This window comes from Paramormyrops kingsleyae, chromosome 13 (assembly GCF_048594095.1).
Source record: "Paramormyrops kingsleyae isolate MSU_618 chromosome 13, PKINGS_0.4, whole genome shotgun sequence".
Taxonomy (NCBI): Eukaryota; Metazoa; Chordata; class Actinopteri; order Osteoglossiformes; family Mormyridae; genus Paramormyrops; species Paramormyrops kingsleyae.
Window position 1 is genome coordinate 22,601,237 of NC_132809.1, and position 25,205 is coordinate 22,626,441.

The 25,205-nt window shown below is 52.0% G+C and overlaps 1 protein-coding gene across 5 annotated transcripts in view; it reads left to right on the top strand.

The window, feature by feature from the left end:
• The window catches only part of LOC111845729 (semaphorin-4B-like), a 69,050-nt gene extending 44,424 nt beyond the window's left edge, over positions 1-24,626 (top strand). For all 5 annotated transcript variants that reach the window (XM_023815354.2, XM_023815353.2, XM_023815351.2 and 2 more), the window contains 14 exons: positions 5,022-5,378; positions 13,818-13,978; positions 14,241-14,303; positions 14,887-14,985; positions 15,131-15,242; positions 15,584-15,700; positions 16,121-16,263; positions 17,264-17,445; positions 17,821-17,971; positions 18,499-18,709; positions 18,792-18,907; positions 19,399-19,556; positions 20,439-20,518; positions 20,983-24,626. In XM_023815354.2, the coding sequence (XP_023671122.1) occupies positions 5,279-5,378; positions 13,818-13,978; positions 14,241-14,303; positions 14,887-14,985; positions 15,131-15,242; positions 15,584-15,700; positions 16,121-16,263; positions 17,264-17,445; positions 17,821-17,971; positions 18,499-18,709; positions 18,792-18,907; positions 19,399-19,556; positions 20,439-20,518; positions 20,983-21,749 (2,460 nt within the window). In that variant the 5' untranslated portion in view covers positions 5,022-5,278 and the 3' untranslated portion in view covers positions 21,750-24,626. The remainder of the gene's footprint in view (positions 1-5,021; positions 5,379-13,817; positions 13,979-14,240; positions 14,304-14,886; positions 14,986-15,130; positions 15,243-15,583; positions 15,701-16,120; positions 16,264-17,263; positions 17,446-17,820; positions 17,972-18,498; positions 18,710-18,791; positions 18,908-19,398; positions 19,557-20,438; positions 20,519-20,982) is intronic.
• Positions 24,627-25,205: the final 579 nt, after the last annotated feature.

Sequence of the window (25,205 nt, forward strand, 5' to 3'; positions counted from 1 at the left end):
TTGGGCATTCAGTTGAGTGTCACTGAGCAACATCTGTGCCTCCTGATAGCTAAAATGGAAGACATGAGAGTCCAGGAGATGTAGGTGCAAAGACAATAACTGTGAACTTTAGACATTATGGGTTAAATGTAAATGTGTCTTCCAGTGTTGGAGAGAAACTGAGAGTTAGTCCAAATGACTCAAAGTTATCCTTAAAATGTTTCAGAACTTTTATGGTGGTGGTATGGTGCCTCATTAGGTAGCATTGTTGCCTTGTACCTCCATGGTGTGGGGTTTGCATCCTACCGCTTATCTGTGTGTGTGTGTGTGTGTGTGTGTGTGTGTGTGTGTGGATGTTCTCCTCATGTATGAGTTTCCTTCTGGTTTTTTCTGACAGGCCAAAGATATAGTTAGGCGAACTGGTATCTATAAGTTACACATGGTGTGTGTGTGTGCGCATGTGCGTGCGTGTGTGCGCATGTGTGTGTGTGTGCACGCACCCTGTGCTCCCCTGGTGGGGTCTCCAGGCCCCCTGTGACCTTGTACTGGATAAATAGAGGCAAGAAGATGTTTGAATCCACGGCAAGAATGACCTCAGTGGTCCAGAAAACTGGTGTTTCTCCTTGTTAGCAGATCCTTCTATGGAAGACTTCTTCCATAACATTTGAGGCTTATTACTACAGTCTGAAATTTTCAGAGGGATGATTGGAGGATAGGCTTCTCAGAATGGGACGTCCAGTTCCTGAGTCCCCAAGACGTGGAGGTACAATGTTCCAGTTAAAAAAAAAACATAAGCAGTTTGTGCGAGTGAGAGCTGTGGGAGTGAGGAATGGATCTGTGACGCAGGTCCACATGCTGCTGGGACAGGACGGGTGCTTCTTTGAGGAGCAGGAATGTGCTGGGGGCAGAGGGAGAGTGGTTTGCATCACGCACATGAAGTTCCCACTGAGGAGGAGAACCGTGGCATTCACAGGCTGTGAAACTGCGCTGCTGGGTGACGTAAGACCGGGACCAAGCATCTGGATCTCAGTAAAGCAACTTCCTGGGTCTCAAGGCTTCTCCGGGAGGTTCTGCTAAACAGTCGGACCTAAGGCTTGGGGGGAGAGCGTTCAGAGGGTGGGGCCGTGGTGCAGAGCGACTCTGGGGTGTCCAGCCAACAGAAGGCCACTCGCTTCCGTCGCCGGACAGGAAGCCGCCCAGACTGTTGGCACCTTCGACAGGGAATATGAACGTGTCTTTTCACTTGCACTTGCTTCCCAGTTTCCACGTAAAGCTGACAGTGCGCTGCAGCTCAGAGGCAGTCCAGCTATATACAGTATTTGCTGAACCCAGTGTCTGTGATTGCATTTTCCAGTGCTGTTTTCCAGTGGGATCTCCCAGCTGCGTACGTAAATTCACACGAAGCATATGGATGTTAAATCAGACTTTCCAGGTTATATAATACCGTAAGATATTTAAATCGGGAGACTTATTAGATGTGTGTGAGTGGGCGATCGCCTAGGCCCTGCAGTTTGTGCTCAACGAGGCAGGAGGAAGGTGGCTGCTTTTCTTGGAAAGCTCTCTCGACCTGCACCTTATTTCCTGGTATTTAACTGTGTGATAACACTGCACTGTACAGTATGTGGCCCAGTCTCCGGCTCCAGTGACTGAATGGAGCAATAACAAAGCAGTTATCCCCTTGTCAGACTTTGCATCATTAATTTCTGTGTGCGGCTGTTTAGTATTGCACTTGCTTAGCTGTATTTTATAACTGCCAAACTAACAGCATGTGAAACGTCGCTGAATACTTCTGTACTAGAGCTGGCCCTTAGATATGAGGTCGTCCTGGAACTGAAACAGCCCCTCAGCCACTGTGCCGCCTGCTGATTGGCCGTTTACCTCTATGTCCTCCAGACGACCTCGTGTGATCTAAATGGTTGCTGTACCTTTAATGGAGCAGACAGCAGGCACCTAGAACCAAATTTCATGCTTTAAATTGCTTTATGTTCCATATTTTAGTGGCTGCCTTTTAGTTCCATTACTTCCCCACATTCTTTTCGTGTATTCAGTTATTTATTTTAATTGTTTAGTAGACAGTTTCTCGCAGTGACCTACCTAGTTCGCAGTTCTCTGCTTGCCCCGTTCAACAACTGGATATTTTTACTGCATCAAATCAGGACACCTACACCTGTCATGGTCCGTGCCATTAATCACCAGAATTCCGGCAACTTTTAGAATTCAGAATGTTATTTTTATAACTTTTCTGGGAATTTATGGGACACGGATTGTTTTGGTGTTACTGTTTGCACTTGTGCCGAACTTCACAGAAACGGATAAATTCTGGGGAGGGGAGGTTATGGCAGTGTTGGCAGTGTGGCCCCCCCCTTCCGGCCAGCGGGACAGCGGTGTTTGTTTTGGTCCCATTGAGGCTTTTTTCTTTACGGCCTTTGGCAGGGCCCTTGATGCTCTCATTGCCTTGCCTGCAGTGTGGCACTCACTTCAGACGCACTTTGTGTTTGCACTGGGGCCGTCCGGCCCACAAGACCGATAGCGGCTGCTGCTTTTTCTCTTTCTTTTAAAGATCACAGCCCCGACTATATATCAGCACCTCCTGCAGGAGCTTTTTGCTGAACAATGCGGCTGGGCTGAGATCACCTCTCCCTCCTCACCGGGGGCCCGATTTCAGGATGATGCGGCAGCGGCATCACGTTATATACGCTTTATGTCCTTGCGGACTTGGGGATGATGGGGCGGCTGGGGTCTGACAGCCAGGTGAAAAGACCCAGAAAAAGCCATGGTTACCCTTTGATGTTGGCTTGAAAACCACGCTAGGAAACTGATCCCCTTGTACTCACTCGTACATGACTGACGGTATAGTAATTGTACCCACTTTTGCATGCTGTAAAGACGCATCAAATTAGGGAATCTATCATGTTACAGAAAGCCCCGCCCCAAAAGGCGACTCATTACAATTTGTCAAGGTACGACTGTCGGTGGATGAATCGGAGTCTGCGAGTCATCAGGCTTTATGACAGTGAAGAAAAGGCCCAAGTCCGGCTCATCAGGACTGATGGTAATCCTTATAAGCACTGTAGAAACTGCGTGAAGCTTGTTGAAAATACGAATATTTCTTTGGTTTCAGTGTTTTATTTTTTTTACATGAGTCTTGGTGCGCTAATAATAGAATATGTGTAGTATTGTATGTTGTGGACACCCAGGGTAAATACTGATCAGGTTTTTTAGATTTACCCAACCTCCTTTGCAAACACACGCGCGCACACACACACACACACACACACACACACACACACCTGTACTCATATCTTTGTGGGGACCATCCACTCATTTCTATGGGCAAAACCCTAATCCCAACAATGACAACCTTAACCCCTACCCAGCCCTAACCAGAAGTAACGAACCAAAATGCAAGTATTTTGGCATTTTTAGTTTTTTTATCGCAGGATTCTTATAAAATTGAATTTCCTGAAGAAATGGTCCCCACAATGTCAAAATAACAGGTTTTTTATTACATTGTAGGGACATTTGGTCCCCACAATAGATACATAACCCCCCCCCACCCACACATACACACACACATGCACACACATTCCAGCTTGGATTGGATTCGGTCGAAAAGCACTGAAATCTGCTGTGCTGGGACATTGCTGCTGATGAAGTCTTGTTGTGTTTAATTACAGCTCTTCCTCTGGTCACTCGAGTCTCATCCAGCCGCTTTGGCTGCGTAGCGCTTCACTGCGAATGTAAACCGTGTCCACGCCGCGCTCTGATCACCGAGACGGCCTCCAGTGGGTAGATCCTGCCGCCGTAATTAAAAGCAGGCTTATTGAAAGCGCTTTGATTTACAGAATTAGCGGCACTTTAATTCCTGGCTCTGCGTTCAAAGCGGCTCATGAACCGTGTTCTGGTTCGTAAGCGGACCCGGTGGCAGAGGGTTCGATGAACCGGTTTCGGCTCCCCCTGGGTCACAGTCTGCGACTCCGGCTGCACCACAGCCTGGCTTTAAAACAAAAGACGTTTTATTTAAGCGGGGGAGTCTGTGAAGGGTTTGCCGTGCCTGTGGCGACACTTTAGGAAAATGTATACATGCACACACCCTAACAATGTATGAACACAGTCACACACAGGCACACAGTCACACACAGTCACACAGGTACACACAGTCACACAGGCACACACTTCATCAGCTGGCTATCGCCACCCTACCTGAAATCTGGCCCCACCAATGTGTGATAAACCCGTGCTGTTGTTCCCCTGTTTGTTCAGTTATCTCAGAACGAAAACCACAACCTAAGGCTAAACGACTCGCCTGCATTAACCCCAGACGACAGTTTGACAAAAGACAGAATCTGAGAGCCCCTCCTCCCTACTGTCGTCTTTTTTTCCAAACGATGCTGGTCCATCGCTTCCCTCACGTCTTGAGGATTGATTCACCTGGGTCATGGTTATAGACAAAAGCACATTGTCTGTCTGTATCGGGTTGCATTTAAATTCTACAGCCATTTATTCAGTCCAGCTTTGTGGGCATTTAAACTATGTTTCATTTATTTCATTTTTTTTATCAAAGTTTACCACCATTTCCTGTTTACAGCATAGTATCGAGCAGATTCTGTTGCATTCTGAGTAAAGTATCTCCGAGTGGTGAAAGTGTAACTTAGGACAGATTTATAACCACTGCAGCAGAATCCCATGTTTGGGCTGGGAGTCGTCCTTCCCAGCTGTCAGATGCGATTAGGTGCCCTTCTTCAGAGGTCGCTCCCTTCTGGTCAGTTGGCTCTGGAGATGAATATTTATTCCCTCGGCTGAGTCGGATAAAGTTGGGCGTTTTTAGCGAAGACGTGTGCGGCTAACGCACAGGTACGCTGGTGAGAAAAGCCCAGGGCACAACAGCCTTTATAAGCCTTTATAAGCCTTTATAAGCCTTTATAAGCTTCAAACTGCCCTGAGATGCTGGATGCTGTGCTGCATCTGCTTGTAAGTAGCCCTGTCCTGTAAGCCCTGTCCTGTAAGCCCTGTCCTGTAAGCCCTGTCCTTTCCCCCTGCAGATTCAAAGCACCGCTGAAGGTCGTGCATGAACAGAGACTGACCATCCCAGGAGCTGTCTTGCCGCCGTGAGAGCCAGAGACGGACAGATCTGCTGGGCCTTTTCCTCATTCCCGGCAATACCCAGGGCTCCAATGCCCAGGTAGCTGCCCGCTCAGAGGAAGAGGAGGAAGGGGGACAACCACAGGCACGTCAGAGACACCCAAAGGCTTCCATTAAGGACCCACGTCTTACACATGGCCACTAGTGGACAGTGAGCATGGGTGAGCTCCCCCTGCTGGTCGCTGTGTTTTTGGCGGTCGCCCTGGTCTGTGTGGCGACAGAAGACGACGTCACCCCCCGCCTGAGCTTCCTATACGGTAAGTGGGGGCAGCCTTCGCCCATCCCCCCACGTCTCCGTTCAGTTGTTTGGCTGCTACTGGCGTTTGTTTGATCAGAGCTTAGCCCTGTCTGGCGAGTACCCCCCCCCCCCCCCCACCCTGTCACGTGTCCTGCTGGGGTCTCCAGAGGTGCTCCAGCATGAGCTGCAGTGTTGACAGCTGCAGAAAAGCTGTGGCACGATTTTCTCACGTGGCGTCTCGCGCAGAACTGACACTTCCTAAAAACGAGCAGGGGATGGGTGACAGTGAGGGTGGCAGAACCTTCCGTTCAGGTACCGCAAAAGGCTCTGAAACACGGATCTGGAGCTCTCCACTTATACAAGCGTTTCTGTGGAAACCCTCAGACTGTCTGCTGTTAGGGAGGCTTCAGGCTGCCTTTTCGGGTTGGTGTCCCCCCCGCGGTGTCCCCCCCGCAATGGAAACCACATCGCTCACTGCAAATGACTGTTCTTACCAGGCCTAGTGAGCTGTGGTGGTTTTGTCAGCTAGATGAGCTAACTGTGATCTGAGTTAACTAGCTAGTAAAATGCAAGTGCATGGGGGGGGTAATTAAATAAAACCCATCGCTGCTGTTTCTGTTTGCATGGCCTGGGTGAAGCCCTGATGGTGTAGAAACCAGTCAGATTGTCTAAGAATGTTTTTTTTGTTGTTGTTAATGTAGGCATGAGAGCAGCCGCTTTAACCGATAAGAGCTTAATGAGCGGGAAAAGTGCATAATAACTGCGACGGAAACTGCAAGGAGCTAATGCATGCTAAGATGCCCCTGTGGCTAAACTGCGTCTAATGGAGCCGCAGGCCGCTTCTAATGGCTCCCGGAAGCCCAGTCAGCCGAGGGCAGCAGCTTGGTGGGTCTCGGTGCAGATGCAAGCGGGGGGCCTGTGCATCGCAGGCCTGCAGCTCTCACTTTGGCGGCCTGTGCATCGTAGCCCTGCAGCTCTCACTTTCGGGGCCTGTGCATCGCAGCCCTGCAGCTCTCACTTTGGCGGCCTGTGCATTGCAGCCCTGCAGCTCTCACTTTGGGGGCCTGTGCATCGCAGCTCTCACTTTGGGGGCCTGTGCATCGCAGCTCTCACTTTGGGGGCCTGTGCATCGCAGCCCTGCAGCTCTCACTTTGGGGGCCTGTGCATTGCAGCCCTGCAGCTCTCACTTTGGGGGCCTGTGCATCGCAGCTCTCACTTTGGCGGCCTGTGCATTGCAGCCCTGCAGCTCTCACTTTGGGGGCCTGTGCATCGCAGCCCTGCAGCTCTCACTTTGGGGGCCTGTGCATCGCAGCCCTGCGCGCTCGTGCCTCTCTCCCGCATTAATAATGCTGGCCAGGATTCTCCTCACTTGTCACACTCCACAAAAAGCAGAAAATATACCCCCCCCCTCAGAAATCCCCCACTGCAAATCATTGGTTGGTGTTAAAATGCCATAGAAATGAAAAATAGCGCAATGAAATTTCAACGTTGTATCTAGCTGATAAAAATGTTATTTCACACCGAAATGTCAGCTTTGCTTCTATTCTTTTCCTGTTCACGTATTTATGGTTTCTTCTCACTAACTTATGGATTTTTTCTGTTTTATTGTTCGAGGTCAGAGTATTATCGATTTTGATAAACTTGCCAAAATGAATTTAAAGGCAGTAAACAAAGGCAGTCATGGAGGGTGTTATGCTCGGGGTTCTGACGTGCATCATCGAGTCTGTACTGCTTGACAGTGTTAGCTTAGCACTCTGCTTCACAGGCATACTGTGTCTGTACTGCTCAATAGCTTAGCACTCTGCTTCACAGGTATACTGTGTCTGTTCTGCTCAATAGCTTAGGGCTATGCTTCACAGGTATACTGTGTCTGTTCTGCTCAATAGCTTAGGGTTATGCTTCACAGGTATACTGTGTCTGTTCTGCTCAATAGCTTAGGGTTATGCTTCACAGGTATACTGTGTCTGTTCTGCCCAATAGCTTAGGGCTATGCTTCACAGGCTTACTGTGTCTGTACTGCTCAATAGAGTTAGCTTAGCACTCTGCTTCACAGACACACACTGTCTGTTCTGCTCGATAGCGTTAGCCCAGGCCTCTTATGTACAGATACTTCTGCAGCTACAGAACTGCTCAGAGTTCTGCTGCTGTGCCCTGGGGCAGCGCCGGGCCCAGTTGGGCCACCCTGCTGAGGATTGATGTCCTGTGTATAATGGCTACGATGTGAGCACTAACCTGTTCTGTGTTACACACCTGTCAAGGCGGCCCCGAGTGAAACACACCCATGACCGCTGGCATTAGCGCTAAGCGAGTTGGCAGGCTTCAGACACGCAAGGCTCCTTTCACTGGCAACAAGCGTTTAATCCAACCCTTGTGTCTTTCACAAGAGATCTGTTGAGGAGCTTGTAGTTTGTATTTAGCATTATATAATTGACAATAAAGATGTTCTCGCTGCTCGAAAACACCTTCGGATTCGGCAAAGTGGGAGGGAATTCCTTTTTTTGTTTTTACGGTCTGCTAATTTCCACTAGCATGGCTATGGGAATCATTGTTATGTTAGCATCAGGCATTAGACGAATTAGCATTCCCTTTTATAAATTTACATTACAAATGTATTCTGTTTGGTGTTTTATAGCACTTTTTTAAGTAGGAGGCTGGAAATTTTCCAGCGCAGCCACCTTGGTTTGCTCACGCTTTTACTAGCAGGGTTGTGTCACATGGGTACAGCTCGGTTTGTGGTGGCAGTGCAAAAGCGTCATATGAGCACTTGAACACCACCAGTCCTTTTCTGAAGCGTTTAGATGGCATTCATTACCTCATGGAAATGTTCTGTAAACGTTGCGGGAATGTCCCGGAAGTGGCAGCCCCCCGAGGTTAGCGGTGATGATGCAGGGATGGTTGTGAGGGCTTTGCATGAATAGCTTGTTCCCGGGTGTGAGTGTGGAATGATGAGGCTACAGGGGATTCCTGTCAAATGCTGTCCGCTACACATGCTCTGGATGGATGGATGGATCATGGGCGTAAATTACGAGGTTGTAGCCCCCCCAATAAATCAAAACCAGCTAATACAACCCCCCCCAATAATCATGTTTCCCCCGTAATGGGTGGAGACCTCAACAACCCCCCCCCCCCCCCCCCCCCCCAATGTTCCAGCCAAAGTTACGCCCTTGGGATGGATGGATGGATGGAAACTGGAATCTGTTTCTCTGGTCCTCAGGGTTCCCTGCTCCCTCTCCCTCACGCTTGCACTTCCGACGCTCAGATCTCCACGGAGACGCTTTTCCGTTTCTGTCTGGACATAAGTGTGATTCCTTAGCTGTTTCTGTCTTGTAGCGATTCCGAACGCTGGCCTGTTAATGACTGTTTGGTCCTGGAGAGTCTCTGTCTACATTCTGGCCCCTGAGCGTTTCTCACAGTCTGCAGACGGCTCCTCTCAGTTCCGCCTGAGTCCAGCCCGCATTATGATGCTGTTTATTTCATCCCGCTGCCTTTGTCTGTGATTAATCGCACACTAACGAGGCAGGCCACAGCCCTGACGCGCGACGGTGTGACGTCGTCTAGCGGCTGCCCGTCTGGAGCTGCTATCCATGCTGGTATCTCAGATGTCCTGATGGGTTTTTTTCTCGCCTGATGGATTTTGGCTCTCCTCCGGTTCCCCTTGCAAACCCCCCCCCCCCCCTCCCCCCAACACATTCTTTTCACTTACCAGCGTTGTGCGATTTTAATATTCTCAGTGATACGCTGAGACAATTGCCTCACGCCAGCCTGCTCTGTCTGCCATAGCACCATACTGAGTGGTCCGGGCCGTAACGGCTCACAGAACCAGATCCTGCTCTAGAATGATGCGGCCAGGAAGTTACTATGGTTACCGTGGCACCAGTTACCAGTTTTATATAGATGAATGAAAGGGAAGCTGATGCATGTAAATAAAACAAAGCCGGAATGGGGGGGGGGGGGGGGGTTCCACTGAGTAACAAAAGGCTTTTAGTGCATCGCTGTATCCGGGCAGGTTGTGGCCGTTCGTAACACCTGCGTGACAAAACAGAGGTTCGTCATGATGGAGGGGGGGGGGGGGGGGGTGCGTGCAGATGTACTGCAGCTGCAGAGGGTTACGCAGGCAAATGACACCGAAACTACTAATCTCTGCCGATATCGATCTCTCCTCGCTTCCAGTGAAGCTGAGACAGGGGGCCCCCATGTGAGGGGCCCGTCTGGGCCTGCCGTGCCCCCCTCCCCCGGCGTGTAAGCCCAGGCTCGCCCTGTCACTTCGTATTCTGGGGGCCTCTGCAGCCCCGTTTGTTTGTCTTTAAAAGCCTGCGGCTGTTCTTGGGCTCCCTGTTGACCGGAGTGCCGTCCCTTGCCCATGTGTGGGCCACAGCACCACGCCTCTTCCATCCCTCCACAAAGCATTTCTTGTTGCCCCCTTTGCATTCTGGGGATTTTTCGGGTGCCATTTACAGATACTTGTGTTCAGTGTTGATCCTCTCAGATGTCCATTATCTGGTCGCTGTTAATGAGTTCATTTGGCATGCTGGGAATGTCCCGGGCATTGCTCAGCACTGCCCCCTACTGGCTCTCATTAGCTCTACATGGCCGCTGCAGAGGGCCTTTAGCTGACCTCTCGCCCACATTAAACACTCATTGCTCAAACAGCCATACCCTGCAGTACATTAAAGGTCTGCATCACGGCGTGTGCTGAATCTGGATAAGCACGGGAATGGACCGTGGCCAGAGGTGGAATCTGCGTCACCAGGATGACCCGGCCTGGCCCGGCTAATTAGCGTGCTGCTCGCTTCTGGTCCCTTGACCCGCATTCCCTCTGATGGCCCGTGGGCCGAGCAGACATCCGCAGCCGGGGTCTCCGGCGGCCGCAGCCGCCCTCCCCTACCCTCGCTTTGACAGGCATGACATGAGAAGCTGCCCAACCGGATCAAGTGCGTTCGATTAAACGACCAGAGACAGCTGGTGTTCTGGCAAAATCGTGGCTCTTCCTTCACTTGTGCAAGTCTGTTCCTGCTGGGATCCAGTCCCGGGACTTTACGCCCCCCCTCTTCCCGGTCCTCGCCATGCCTGTTTCCCGGGAATTACCCGGGCCGCTCGCGACATGCTCAGCTCACTCTTCCAGGAAAGTCCTGTCTGCCGGGAACGATGGTCGGAACTGGCCGCTAACGAGCATGTATGTGACCGGAACCAGGGCGGTTCAAACGGCCGGACAGAGCTGCTGTGCAGGCGATCGCAAGGACGTCTCCCACTACCGAGGTCGGGGAGGGGGCAGGGGGTAGATAAAATAACTCACACATGGCCACAGCCGGGACACGACGGAAAATGGAGGCCACAGGCAGACTTGAGGCTGCTGCACTGTGATGTGCATCAGGTGGGGTAAGGGGCTGCCTTAGGGGCCGTGTAGGATGGCACCCCCCAGCGGAGATGGGCCCCGCCTGCCTGTCCAATGGGGGGGTGTGGGGCTGCCTTAGGGGCCGTGTAGGATGGCACCCCCCAGCGGAGACGGGCCCCGCCTGCCTGTCCAATGGGGGGGTGTGGGGCTGCCTTAGGGGCCGTGTAGGATGGCACCCCCCAGCGGAGACGGGCCCCGCCTTCCTGTCCAATGGGGGGGTGTGGGGCTGCCTTAGGGGCCGTGTAGGATGGCACCCCCCAGCGGAGACGGGCCCCGCCTTCCTGTCCAATGGGGGGGTGTGGGGCTGCCTTAGGGGCCGTGTAGGATGGCACCCCCCAGCGTAGAGGGGCCCCGCCTTCCTGTCCAATGGGGGGGTGTGGTGCTGCCTTAGGGGCTGTGTAGGATGGCACCCCCCAGCGTAGAGGGGCCCCGCCTTCCTGTTCAATGGGGGGGTGTGGGGCTGCCTTAGGGGCCCTGTAGGATGGCACCCCCCAGCGTAGAGGGGCCCCGCGTGCCTGGTCTGTGGAAGCCTGCACCTCCTATGTCCTTCAGCTTTTCCCCTTTCATTCAAAGCTCTCATTGCAGCCCCATGTTTGCTGGATTCCTGATATCTGCACTGTGCTGAGATTTGCCTGTGTTCTCTCTCTCACTCTCTTTCTCTCTCTCTCTCTCTCTCTCTCTCTCTCCATACCTGTCTGTGCATGTTCACCAAAGTAGACTTGAACCCCTCAAGCCCCCCATATGGGGGGAGGGGGGTTCAGTTGATTAAAGGGTTTCATTCCTCCTTGACATGAACGCCAAGGACAACTCGAAATACCAATATTGTTCATTAAAATATTGACCATTAAGTGGACAGTAAAATCTCATAAATGACATTTATTCATAGCACATAAGCTGATTGGATGCTTGAATAAAATGGATGTAATATATTTTTATAGAGTAAAAACATTTAATTCATGCATAAAACACTTCCATTCCACGCATGACCTGCCTTACCCTCTACCAGATACACTGATGGATGGATGAGAAGTGCATCTTTAAATGGCAGATATGTTAGAATTAACTAACATTGTATAATGAATAATCATATGTAGAGCATGTCCCCCGATTAATGAGATGGCTGCTCGTGGTGCCCGTGGCTGGTGAAATGGTGCCGAGTGCCGTGATAGACCCCCCCGAGCGGTGATAACCAGCCACGATGGCTCTGTGATTACAGCGAGTGAATCATCATCATCCGCTTCAGGGCTGTGCAGGGGAGGCTCAGGACAGGGGAGGCTCAGGACAGGGGAGGCTCAGGACACGGGAGGCTCAGGACAAGTTGCGACACGCCTAGTGTGGGGGTACCCCAATCTCGCCCCCCCTGCCGGAGCAGTACAAGCTCCTTTAGATACCAGCAGTTTCCTTCCCAGTATCCACTGCTCGGGTCACATGGCTATACAGGGAGGCCACTTTAATGTTAGAAACCCACCCCCTAGCAATGACGCTGCAAAGTTTCTCAGAAGCTTAGAAAGCCCAAATGCGAGTAGCATTTTGCTGGATCATACCGGGTTTCGTTCAGTGAGATCCAAGTCCCCTGCCTGCGTGCCAGAGTGAGTGTGAGTGGGCTGAATTACTTCGGCGATCATCCTTCCAGCCAGTTATCCAGGCTCAAGGCCTCACTGACAGCAGAGAATGTAAGCGGCGTGTCTGAAGCACCGCTGTCTTTTAATCATATACTGCACACACACAACATTAAGCAGCTTTGGGTCCAAGGCCTTTCACCGGTTGAGTGGCTCGGAACCACTTGCTGGTATGAAAAGGCGTATTGTAGCCTTTGCTCCTTCTAGAATGCTCTGCTCAGTAATTATTACCAGATATGTGAAGCACTTGGCTTGTTCCTTTTTTTGCCGCTGCTGCTCTTTCCAGAGTCTTCCTAAGTGCTCTGTGGCCTACCTGTGCACTGGCTGATGTGAGACGCCCCACTGGTGTTGGTGGATATGCCGGGGCCCCTGATATACTCGGGAGAGCTGGTGATTGGCATTAATGGCTCTGCAGTGTGGACCTTGCAAAAGCAGGGGACAGCAGACAAACCAGTTTAATGTTTATGTTTTGGTGGGAGGGGCCACAAGTGCAAGGAATCACATGACCATTCAGATAGGTCTAAGACCCCGCCTCTAAAGTAGCCTTGCTTGATCTTCAGGCCATGCAGACACAGACAGACTTATACACTGATTTTTTCACAGTCTGATTTCATTGCAGATGTCTGCTCCTGGCAGGACAATGATTCCTGCTGCTGGGCTCTGTGTCCTGGCCTGCAGAACACCAAATCTCCTGTCTAAGGCCTTCTCCAAGACTGCCGGTGCCTGTCATACTGCCCAGAGACCCCTAGGGGGCCACAGAGTGGCCAAGGCCTTCAGGGTAGCTCCCAAGAGTATGAAATAGGTACAGCTCAAGACAGAGTTGTCAGCGAAATGTGTAATTATCAGAGTACCTGATTGGTGTGTACTTAGTAATAATTATATTTCTGTGTTGCAGAGGTTAATGATGTGTTTCATTTACTGAATTTTGTCTGAGTATCAAAGAAGTTACAATAGTTATAAATAACAATTACAAATGAAAAACTTTATTCATTCTTCGCCCAGATCGTTCTGGAGCACGTTGACACCGACGCGATGAAGCGTGTGCGTATGAATGGATGGTAGAGCGTGGGCATGAACACTCCCCTCGCATTGTCGGCTTTGACAGACCACCCCCTCGCCCTCAGACAGCTGTGCTCACCCCGGACAAAGGAAATGGAACCTTCACGTGTTCCATTAGCCGTCACGGAAACGGAACAGCTGGCGTTCTCCGCGGCAACCTGCACGGGGTCACGCTGTTTGGATTTGTGTTCAAAACAGAGCGTGACTCACCTGTTTATGAGCGTTCGGGGCGGAGAACCTGCCGTGTGTGTATGACGAGCTGCGGTGCGAGCCAACCCCCCCCGACAGGCCCCGGCAGGGCACGGGCGTCTCATGACAGGCCTCTATTTGCTCACTAATAAACACCCCCCCCCCCCTTCCGCCGCCTCGTCTTTTCTCATCCCGACAGATGCGAAGGAGAGGTCAGCCAGCAGGTTCTCGGCAGACGGCGTCTTCAATTACACGTCTCTGCTGCTCAGCCGTGAGGACGACACGCTGTATGTTGGGGCGCGCGAGGCTCTGTTCGCGCTCAACCTGGCTGACATCGGGCACAAGCGCCTCCAAAGGAATGTGAGTGTGTTCAGCGGCCCACCAGCACTGACACTGAACACTCACAGCGCCGTTACACACGCTGGGGCCGCGGTGTAGCCACGCTGTCTGACACGCTGTGGTCACGCGTGACGCTGTTATGCAGAACCTTCAGTGGGTTTTGAGGAAAGCATGTTGCCTTTGGAGGGGTAAAAACACACACTTCCGCAATGTGGGGGCATGTTTGTGTGCCTTTGAGCCCCCCTAACCCTGACACTCACCTGCTGTCCTGTTACCCCCCCAGCTGAGTTGGGGGACGCGCGAGACGAAGAGGGAAGAGTGCAGCTTCAAAGGGAAGGACCGCAAGGTAAGACACGCAGCCGCGGCCCTCACCCCCACCCCCACAGCCCACGCGTGCTTCGTGACGGTGCTGAGCTACAGCCTGGAACATCGTGTCTGCAGATTGACAAGAACATCCCAGCTGTGACTGGGGAATAAGCCCCGTCTCTGCCGGCAGTGAGAGGCAGCATGTGAAGCCGCATCTTGTACGTGCAGCAACTATATCAGCTTCGCTCTGTAACCACGATGAGAGCAGGGAAAGCCCCCCCCCCCCACCACCATGCCCCCATAGCTTACTGTCAGCCTGTACTTAAGATGTGCAGATGGATGATGGGTAGGTATGACATCATCGGCCATGTTAGCATGGTCAGGTTCCTTGGGGACCCTTCCATCTAAACATTACTGCAGGGAACCTGCCCGAGTTCCATCCAGCCCGACGGATGAGCATGAGGCTCTAATGGTGAGAGGAACGAAGGGCCTGCAGACCAGGACTCGCCTGGGACTGCATCCTGCTGTAGCTCAGTGTCTAAGCGAAGTGTGTCCACTCTCCTGTATGCAATGCTAGCTGCTCACTTTTATTTATGAGTATTTCTGCACTGTTTTTGTTCCAGACTGATTGCTTGAACTATATAAAGATCCTGCTTCGGCTGAACGGCACGCACCTCTACGTGTGTGGCACCCACGCTTTCAGCCCCATCTGCGCTTATATAGTAAGTCGGCTATGGACTCACCGCCACCCCCCCCTAGTGGTGGGTTCGAGCATTTCATGGGAGCGCCTGGGGTCACTCCTGCACAAGCTGTGCACCTCAGTTGTGGTCGTCTCCCTAAGTGTCACTGGGATGTCTCTGTCCACAGAACACCTCCGACTTCTCCCTGGTGAGGGACAGAGACGGGGACATTGTGACAGAGGATGGCCGGAATCGCTGCCCCTTTAGTCCTGAGTACAAGTCCACCGCCATCATGGTCGGTACGTAACGGCCAGGGGGTCATGGAAATGATGAGATAGGGATCCCAACTGTCTAGAAGGGAGGATCTCCCGTGTTCTCCCAGAATTGTGGGGGGGAGTTGGTTTTTTCCCAATTGCTTTTGTCCCCCTTAAACAATCCGAGTACATCCTCTGTAGATGACCTGCTGACTCCGGACTATGTGTTTCTGTGTGTCTATGTGTGTGTGTGCGTGTCTGAATTAGTGTGTGCGTGTCCGTGAGCCCAAATGTGAGCAAAACCTTTCCAGAAGTAGCTGGAAAGTGGGGGGGGGGGGGGGGGGTACCTGCATGTGGTCATATGGCCCCCACTCTTGTCGTTTAAGATGGAGAGCTGTATGCCGGAACTGTCAGCAACTTCCAGGGAAATGAACATACCATCTACAAGAGCCTGGGCCACGGGACCGCCTTGAAAACGGAGAACTCGCTGAACTGGCTGCAAGGTAAATGCCGGCCCTTAGCGTCGGGCTCCTGCTCTCCCCAGACGGGGCGCAGGGCAGCCACAATTAGGCGTTGTTTGTGATGCGTGGAGACGGCTGGTTCTATCTGCCGCAGCACGTGCACATCAAAGAGACTCCCAGGGTGCATTGTGGGAGATCAGGGTGCTCGTCTCAAAAAACAAAAGGCCTCCCTTTTATCTCAGCTCATCGTAACGCTGGCACACATCCGAATGCAGCTGCGAAAGGTGCCGTCTGATTGCCTTCCTCCCAGTGCCTGGTGTGGCCCTATAAGTCTACCATGATCACCAGTATAAGAAGAGGTTTCCCATGATCCCCGTGATTAGCAGGATAACGGCCTGCCGCGAGGAGGCCTTCTGTGCGTCCATGCCTCTGACTGGCGCTTGCTCTGATTGGACCCCGCAGACCCCGCCTTCGTGGGATCGGCCTACATCCGGGAGGGCGGCGACCCGGCCAATGATAAGGTTTACTTCTTCTTCAGCGAAGCTGGCAAGGAGTTTGATTTCTTCGACAGCACCGTGGTGTCCCGCATCGCTCGCGTCTGCAAGGTGAGGGCCGCCCGGCGTGTCGGAGGGACGCCATTGGGGAGCTGCCCTTTTCAAATCCCCACCTCCCTTAATCTCTCCCTTCTGCTAATGTGTGGACCTTCGTATGAATATTTTAACCCAAATGCAAATTAGGCTGTTGCCGAGTGTACATACCCTTAACCACAAATCTATAATTCATATCATTATATGGTTTTTCTCTTCTTTAAGAATGGTTCCTCCGGGAGACATAACCCAGTTCTGAGCCGTACGTAGCGTTCCTTTACAGTGTTCCCCTTCCGTTAATCTGCCGTAATCCCATGATAATCCCCTTTCTGAATGCGCCCTCGCCTCTCGTCTCCCACGCCGCTCTGCAACGCTGCTGGATGAAGCAGCCCCGTCACCCGGAAAGTTCCCCAATAGACTTAGATAATTATCCTACCTAATGCAACAATGAGTGCTTTTTAGCACAGATTTGTGACATTCATTTGGTTGTTGATTAACAATAATCATTTTTGCTCTCTCTGGAGAGAGAGAGAGAGAGAGAGAGAGAAATATATTTTGCAATGTAAAATTTAATTATTGTCAGAACACACACAGACGCAGAAGTCTAATGGTCTTACATGGGACTCGTTAAGTAGGTGATTACAGACTATTCAGGTTCCTGTGTTAAGACACTTCTTAATTGCTTAACTGATTAATTAATTGAAATGTCGCACCTGCCCATCTGGCTCCTCCCTCCTTCTCAGTCATGTGACACTTCAGTCTAGCAAGTCAGATTATGACGAGCTACGTCAGTAAATGAGTTTCTCCCAGCTGGGGGAGTGCACTTCGAGCTCCGGGGCTGGAGAGGGGAGAGAAGTGCCCATGCATCTACATTTTGGTGAGGGGGGGGGCTTCTTTGTTTTATCCTAAATGCCCCCCTGCTACGTTCATTTCCTCTGGGAGGGCCATGCAGCGCCCCCCAGAGGCGGCTCTGCTCACACCCTCCCGGAGGCTGTCTGACCCTGTGTCCATCCCGCAGGGTGACGTGGGCGGCGAGAGGGTCCTGCAGAAGAAGTGGACGACCTTCCTGAAGGCACAGCTGCTGTGCTCGCTGCCCGACGACGGCTTCCCCTTCAACATCATCCAGGACATGTTCGTGCTGACGGCCGACGGAAAGGACTGGAACCAAACCACTTTCTATGGCGTCTTCACTTCGCAGTGGTGAGGGAGGGGGGCAGGAAGGGGGATGAGAATCCTGTGTGCATGGGTATATGTCTCTTTGGTCTTCCTGGGGGCGACCAACCTGCCCACACACACCCACACACACACTCCTCCACACTGAGCGACCAGAAGGTACCAAGGAGCTAACCTGCCTACAGCCAGTACTGCCCCCCCCCCCAGTGAGCTTTGACTAACTTTCGCCAACATGAGTACAAGGATTGAGAGGCATGTTTCCATCCTTGCCCTCATAAGTGCTGTTCAGATTTACTGCACTGTGTCTGTTTGTGTGTATGTGTGTGTGTGTCTGTGTGTATACCTGTGTGCGTGTTGTCAGACATGTGCGAGCTCACAGCGCCCCCTCCTGTCGTACCTCAGGTATCGCGGGGCCTCAGGCAGCTCGGCCGTCTGCTCCTTCACCATGGATCAGGTTGATGCCGCCTTCAATGGCCGTTACCGTGAGGTCAACCGTGAGACGCAGCAGTGGTACACCTACAACCACGCGGTCCCTGAACCCCGGCCTGGAGCAGTAAGTGCCCCCCCCCCAACACACTGAGCGTAAGAGCCTTTTATCAGAGACCCAGATGAGTATCAGCCCCCCTTTCCTGCTGGGCTTATCACACACACACACACGCGGGCAAAAAAACTCACAGAAACAAATACACACATGCACAAACATGCACACATGGATATCTAGGCAATGTCCGATTCCTAACTACACCCTAGCAAAATTCAGAAAATATGTTGACAGTTGACAACAAACCAAAAATTTGCATCTTCTATGTATTTGCTTTTTAAAAGCCATCTAATATCCCAGCAGGCTGAGGAGAATGTGCTCACGTCGACGCCCACACACATTCCTCACAGTGGCTGTAATGCGATACAATCAAAACAGCAAACCGATAGGTTTAGCCATTTTTAAGACAGAAAGGGTGAGGTGCACGTTCAGGCACGCACACGCAGACACGCACACGCAGACACGCACACGCAGACACGCACACTCACACGCACATTCACCTCCCCAGCTGTGTCCTAAGGTCTGTCCTCCTCCCTCAGTGCATCACAGGTGCTGCCAGGCACATGGGCGTCACCTCCTCACTACAGATGCCCGACAAGGTTCTCAACTTTGTGAAGGACCACTTCCTGATGGACGACGTTATACGAGGGCGCCCCCTGCTGCTGAAGCGTGGCATCAGCTACACCCAAATCGCTGTGGACAGGGTGCAGGCCTTGCATGGGGTTTATGACGTGCTCTTCATTGGCACCGGTGAGTGGCCGCGTCTTTCCACCAATCCACACTGTGCTGCAAGTCATGTGGCCTAATTAGCGGCCGTGTCCTTCTCCGGCAGACGACGGGAAGCTGCACAAGGCCGTCAACGTCGACGGCAGGATGCACATCATTGAGGAGATGGTGCTGTTCCACCCTGCACAGCCTGTGCAGCACATAGAGCTCGACTCGGAGAAGGTGGGTTAGTGCAGAGGTGCTGCTCTGTAACCTCAGCTATCTCACCCTCTGGGGTCTAGGGGCAGGGAAGACATGGTCACACATTTCATTCAATATCATAAACTTAATTCATGGCAAATAAATTATTTCTTATATATTTGTTTTGGCATTAAACTCTTAATCTTAATCTTAGTGTACTTTTTAAATATGTCAGATTTATGTGAAGTTTGTAATTTGACATCAAAGTATAGGGGAAACAAAACACTTAGTGGCAGGGCAAATAACTGACCCCCTCGAGAAGAAATTCTATATTCCGAAGAGTAAACAGTGTAGATATTGCAAAGTGGTTAGAGGCCATGTTACAGAATCATCTTGCTCATGTGGGAGCACCATTCATTTTCCAAGCAGAGTGATACTTGAAGCAGATGCCAGGCTTTTTGCAGGTTTTTGCAGGTTCTCTCCCTCATCTGCTCCCCCCCTGCCTCACCTTCCTGGTCCCCTCTCGTTCCCAGGGCCTGCTCTTTGCCTCGTCCTACTCGGGCCTGGTCTCAGTGCCCATGGCGAACTGCAGCAACTATCAGAACTGCGGGGAATGTGTGCTGTCCAGGGATCCCTACTGCGTTTGGACGGGCAAGGAGTGCGTCAGTGTCAGAAAGGCCCCCACCGGAAGGTACGCGATTGCCCTTCCCGCCTCGCCCTGCCCCAAAACACCACTTTCCAAGATGTCCTTGTTGTTTTTAAAACTCAGAGTATGCTGACCTTGTAAACCTACAAGTGCAGCAAAATCTAGCAGTGAAAGACATATTGTACTAGGTATCACATGCAATGTCACGCAGGGTATCTCATGCAGTATCACAGAGGGTATCTCATGCAGTGTCACGCAAGGTATCACATGCAGTGTCACGCAGGGTATCTCATGCAGTATCACAGAGGGTATCTCATGCAGTGTCACGCAGGGTATCACATCCAGTGTCACGCAGGGTATCTCATGCAGTGTCACGCAGGGTATCTCATGCAGTGTCACGCAGGGTATCTCATGCAGTGTCACACAGGGTATCACATCCAGTGTCACGCAGGGTATCTCATGCAGTGTCACGCAGGGTATCACATGCAGTATTACAGAGGGTATCTCATGCAGTGTCATGCAGGGTATCACATGCAGTATTACAGAGGGTATCTCATGCAGTGTCATGCAGGGTATCACATGCAGTGTCACGCAAGGTATCACATGCAGTGTCACGCAGGGTATCACATGCAGTATCACAGAGGGTATCTCATGCAGTGTCACGCAAGGTATCACATGCAGTGTCACGCAGGGTATCTCATGCAGTATTACAGAGGGTATCTCATGCAGTGTCATGCAGGGTATCTCATGCAGTGTCACGCAGGGTATCACATGCAGTATTACAGAGGGTATCTCATGCAGTGTCATGCAGGGTATCACATGCAGTATTACAGAGGGTATCTCATGCAGTGTCACGCAGGGTATCACATGCAGTGTTATATTGCTTATTACGCACCACTTACCGCTGTGCTGATGTTTTGGCTGCAGCTGGCAGGATGTGGACAGAGCAGATACGAAGGCCATATGCAGCAGGATGCCCCGCTCCAACGTTCAACTGGCCCCCTCGCGTATGTACTGCACTAAAGCTCCCGTGCTGCCTGGTGGTTTACTGCCTGCCCCCCCCCAATAGACCTGTACTCCCTCCCCTCACAGCCCTTGTCCTCCTCAGCCCCCCCCACAGACCTGCCCCCCTATAGGCCTGCCCCCCCCCCGACAAGCCTACCCCCAATAGGCTTGTTCTCCTCACACCCCCAAAAGCTCCCTCATAAGCCTTCTACCCCATCATAGGCCTGTCCTCCTCACCACCCCAAACCCCCCCCCCCCACCATAGGCTTGCCGTCCCCCCCTCAAGCCTACTCTCCAGCATAGGCCTGCCCCCTCCCTCCCCCCTCCCAAAGGGCTACAGTAATGGGACTGAGATCGGGCCCCCACTTTACATACAGAATCTTTATAAGGTGACAAAGCAGTACTCTGTCGCTTCCAGATGCAGGAGGTATAACGTAGTCTTCTCCCCCCCCGCCACCCCCCCTAGGCTCGTCCCCATGTCAGGTGATCATCATCCCAGCCAACAGCTTCCGCATCCTGCCCTGCAAGCAGCGCTCCCTCCTGGCAAAGCGGCACTGGGCATACAACGAGAAGGCCAACCGCTCAGTCTACCACAGCTCCGACGGGGGCTTGGTGGTGGTGGGCCGGGCCGACAGCACGGAGACCTACGAGTGCTGGTCCGAGGAGGGGGGCTTCCGGCAGCTGCTGGCCAACTACTGCGTGCGGGCCGAGGTGAGAGCCGAGGGCCCAGCGGGGCACAGCCGCAACTCCTGGCTGGGCGGCAGCTCACTGGACCTGCCTGACGAGGCCCGTTCCACCCAGGTGGCTGTGAAGACCTACTGGAACGAGCTGGTCATCGTCTGCGTCCTGCTCGGGGCATCACTGCTACTTTTGTCCCTGCTGGCCGTCTACCGGCACCGGGGCCACATGAAGGCCATGCTGAAGGAGGGCGAGTGCCCCAGCATGGTGCCAAAAAAGGCCCGGGGGGTGCCGAAGCCGGCAGAAAGCCTGCCCCTCAACGGCAACGCGGCCCCACCCTCTGCCTCCGACCACAAGGGCTACCAGACCCTCAATGACGTGTATGCGTGCGGGACGCCCCCCCACGAGCAGGAGGCCTCCCCCGACACAAGCCGCAGCTTCTCCGAGTCGGAGAAGCGGCCGCTGCACCTGAAAGAGAGCCGGGTGGAGATCTCGCCCAGCTGCTCGCGGCCCCGCGTCCGGCTCGGGCCCGACATCAAGGACTCGGTGGTGTAGCCGGCCACTGTCGCACAGTCCGCGCCCCGCATGCCCCCCGGCTGCATTTCACTTGCTTGCACTTCGTCACTCTCTCCATTCGGGGGGGGGGCCTCCCATCCCGCTTCCAAAGTCATCGCCTTTTCCCAAAGACGGCGGGGGGCTAAGCCTCCCCGAGCACTCTGCACTGCCTGCACCCCTAATGTCGTGCTCCAGGGTTCAGTGCCCCAGTGTGTGGGCCTCTGTCCCGGCCCAACAGTAAGGACACCCCTGTGCATTGTGGGAAGACCTCTTCCTCAGCCACACTGGTAACGAGATGGGGGGACGGGGGGGATCCTTCAGCACATCATCCACATGCTCGCAACAGGAAGTTTACGCCCGGACAGTCCCGTTTCCCTGGCGACAGCCTCAAGGTGACGGCCATGCAGTGATGGCTTTGGCGAGTGAGGCGGCCTCCATTTCACTGCAAGGCAGAGCAAGTGATGAGAGCGCAGTGAAAAGGTTCATCATGCGAAGTGACAAGGAGGTGAAGTACTTTTCAGCAAACTAAGTCCATCCATGTGACCCAGCAGGCACAAGCGCGTGAAATCGGACTGTTTGGTGTTAAACACCTGCGTGTGTTGAGTTGCTGGCTCAGTGGGGGGTTCCTCTGGATGTCCCTCAACCTCAACGCCATGCGTGGCCGGAGGTTTCAGAACTGAGTCCGAAAAGTCGTGCAGGCCGGGAAATCCTGGGCCTCTGGTGATTCTTGCTCCAAAGGAAAGGGGACAAAGTGTGGCCCTAACCTGCATGGGCCTCCCCTGTAGCGTCCAGCGCGATCATCAAGCGAGTCGAACAAAACCAATGGGGTATTGGCCACTCTCCGAGGTCCCTACACAACCAAAACGACTCTGCGGAGTGCCAAAACCACTAGTATTTTGCCGTTTTTTTGGCTCTGTTGACTCAATTTTTGCCATTAGTAATTTAAGCACACTGAGAATGTGAAAGCTGCTAGTTGGCCCCTCCGGCCCCCCAGAATGGCAGCTCACCGAGGCCCGTCTTCTCTTCCACTGTGGCCACGAACGGGACGCATATCAGATACTTCAGCAATTCAGCGAACCACTCAAGGCGCATTGTGATGATGTCGCCAGAACCATTCTGCTCCAGTGTGGTGAGTGGTGGGAATGTGAGCTGGCCCACATGAGACTTATCAAAGGACTGTCCAAAGATGCAAAAGAATACTCACACATTTTGGGGGGGGGGGGGACTTCTTGGGAAGACACCGGAAACAATTAGACACTCCCAGCACAGAATGTATTAATGGGTTACCCATGATCCCAAACCACTCTTAGGCACGTTAAGGTGATTTCTGCTCATGTTTGTTCGGGATATGTCCAAGGGAGATCTATTCACGAGTTGGCTGTGTGCGAAGTAGCGGCATTTTACCTGTATATATGTAAATCTATGTCATATTCGAGGGACCTGATGCAAGATGTGTTGTAGAAGCATATTTGCTAGACCGTGCAGACCGCTGCTCCTCCATTTTTTTCCCAGCATTCCCTCTGCTCGCAGTTGCACAGGCCTTAGCTGCGAGGGGGCTGTCAGCATCGCTGATCCCTCCTCGTCAAATAAGCCTCGTGGCTGCAGCCTTTCACTGGTGCACTGCGGTCATGACCGAGCCTGACCGCGGTTTACGGGCACCAGATGGTCTCCCTCTGCCAGTGTGCTGGACCCCCGTGGCTACAGCCAGCAGTGTGGGTCCTGGAGGTGGCTCTGCCCTCAGTGTAGCATGTCCGTGTTCGTGTTGCACGTACTGACCTGTTGTGATTGGCGGTGGGGGCGGGGCTTGCGGAGGTGAACTGTTGCCCTCACACCTACATGGTAAACAGTCGAGAATCCATTGTATTTGCATTTCGTTTTTTTGACTGAAGCTATTCTGTTTATGGGAGTCTGAGGCATTCAACAAAAGAACTGTGTGTATCTTTGTGTGCTTTTGACAAGCTGCTGAATACCTGGCTTTGGTGTGTCTGCTCTAACTCGATGAATGTAGCCGTATTCCAGGTAACCACTAACTGCCAAACACACATGGCATCATGGGATGGCCAGAAGCTAAGCGTCGTCAGTAATGGGAGTGTGGAAACATTGTACTAAACCATATGTACAGTCCATGACGATATTCTCAAGGCACACGGGGCTTAACACACTGGCGGGTGATTTGAAAAATAACTTAAATGTTAATAGTAGCAGGTACGAAAGAACGTCATGGTTCGTGAAAAGTCATCTGTCGTGGGATCCAACATGTACAATAATAAATGCATTAAACCAAACCAAGAACGACAGGTTCAGTAAAGCTGATTTAAATCCATTAAACGTGAGGCTATCCCACGAGGCGGAGGACAACCTGGACTGGATGTCAGTCCATCGCAGGGCACACACACTCACCTGGCACTGAGTCACATGAAGCTCATGTTAGGGGAGGAGCTGGACATGGGAGGAAGTGACATCACTGCTCGGAGACACCCAGCCACCAACACCGATCCATGCTGTGGTTCACTGCCGCATCGTGAGACCTATTTAAAACCAATCTGAGAGTAAAGCTTCTAGGGGACTACAAAGAGCTGTAACTACTGTACGTGTGCCAGCTTGTGGCTGGATCCTGGGGGACATACCGTGGTTTACCATGGGACATTTTATAGGGGATCTAAGTTGATGTTCATTAAAATGAAATTCGTGTCTATTTCACTCAACTGTTTGGATTCATATTGTCTTGTAAGGTTAATGTAACTGTGTTTTTGTACAAAATGGTTGTGACCTGTATTTTTTGTATTGTATATTGCTATTGTTACTGTTATTTTTATTGTATTGTATATAAAATGCACTATTTTTTTTTTTTTAATAAAGGTTTAATGTAAAATATAAGGAATTGTCCGTCCCGAACCTTCATCGCATGACACAGTAGTGCAGCTGTCCTTTGCAGGGCCGTTTCTCCCGGCTGGGCTTACCAGACAGTCACAATGCTTACCTCGCTGTAGAATTAATGTAAGACCAAGGCCTCTTCTGTTGCAAGTGTGCAACATCGAAAATACAAATGAGTGCGTGGCCACAGACAATGAATAGTGAGCTCTTTGACATGCTCTCATTAAATGGTGCAGGAGCTGAACATGGCTGGGTTATAAAGAACTTAAGTTAGTCATAGTGACACTTCACTGTAATGGTAATTCTTGCAAGGAAGCACGTTTTGCACAGTTGACATCATAAAAAGACTATCATGAAAAAAAACATTTGAAATACCTCTGTACATCTTCTATACTCCTTATCAAGGGGAAACCATGTGCTTCCAAGAAGCACAGGACACAAGGCAGGTATCAGTCCATCAAAGGACACATACAGACAGGAAGTGCAATTTTGAGACACTTACTGTCTTAGTGGTGTGTTTATGTACTGCAAAGAAAATCCACACAGATGTGGGAGGAAACAAAGGGCAAACATCACACATGC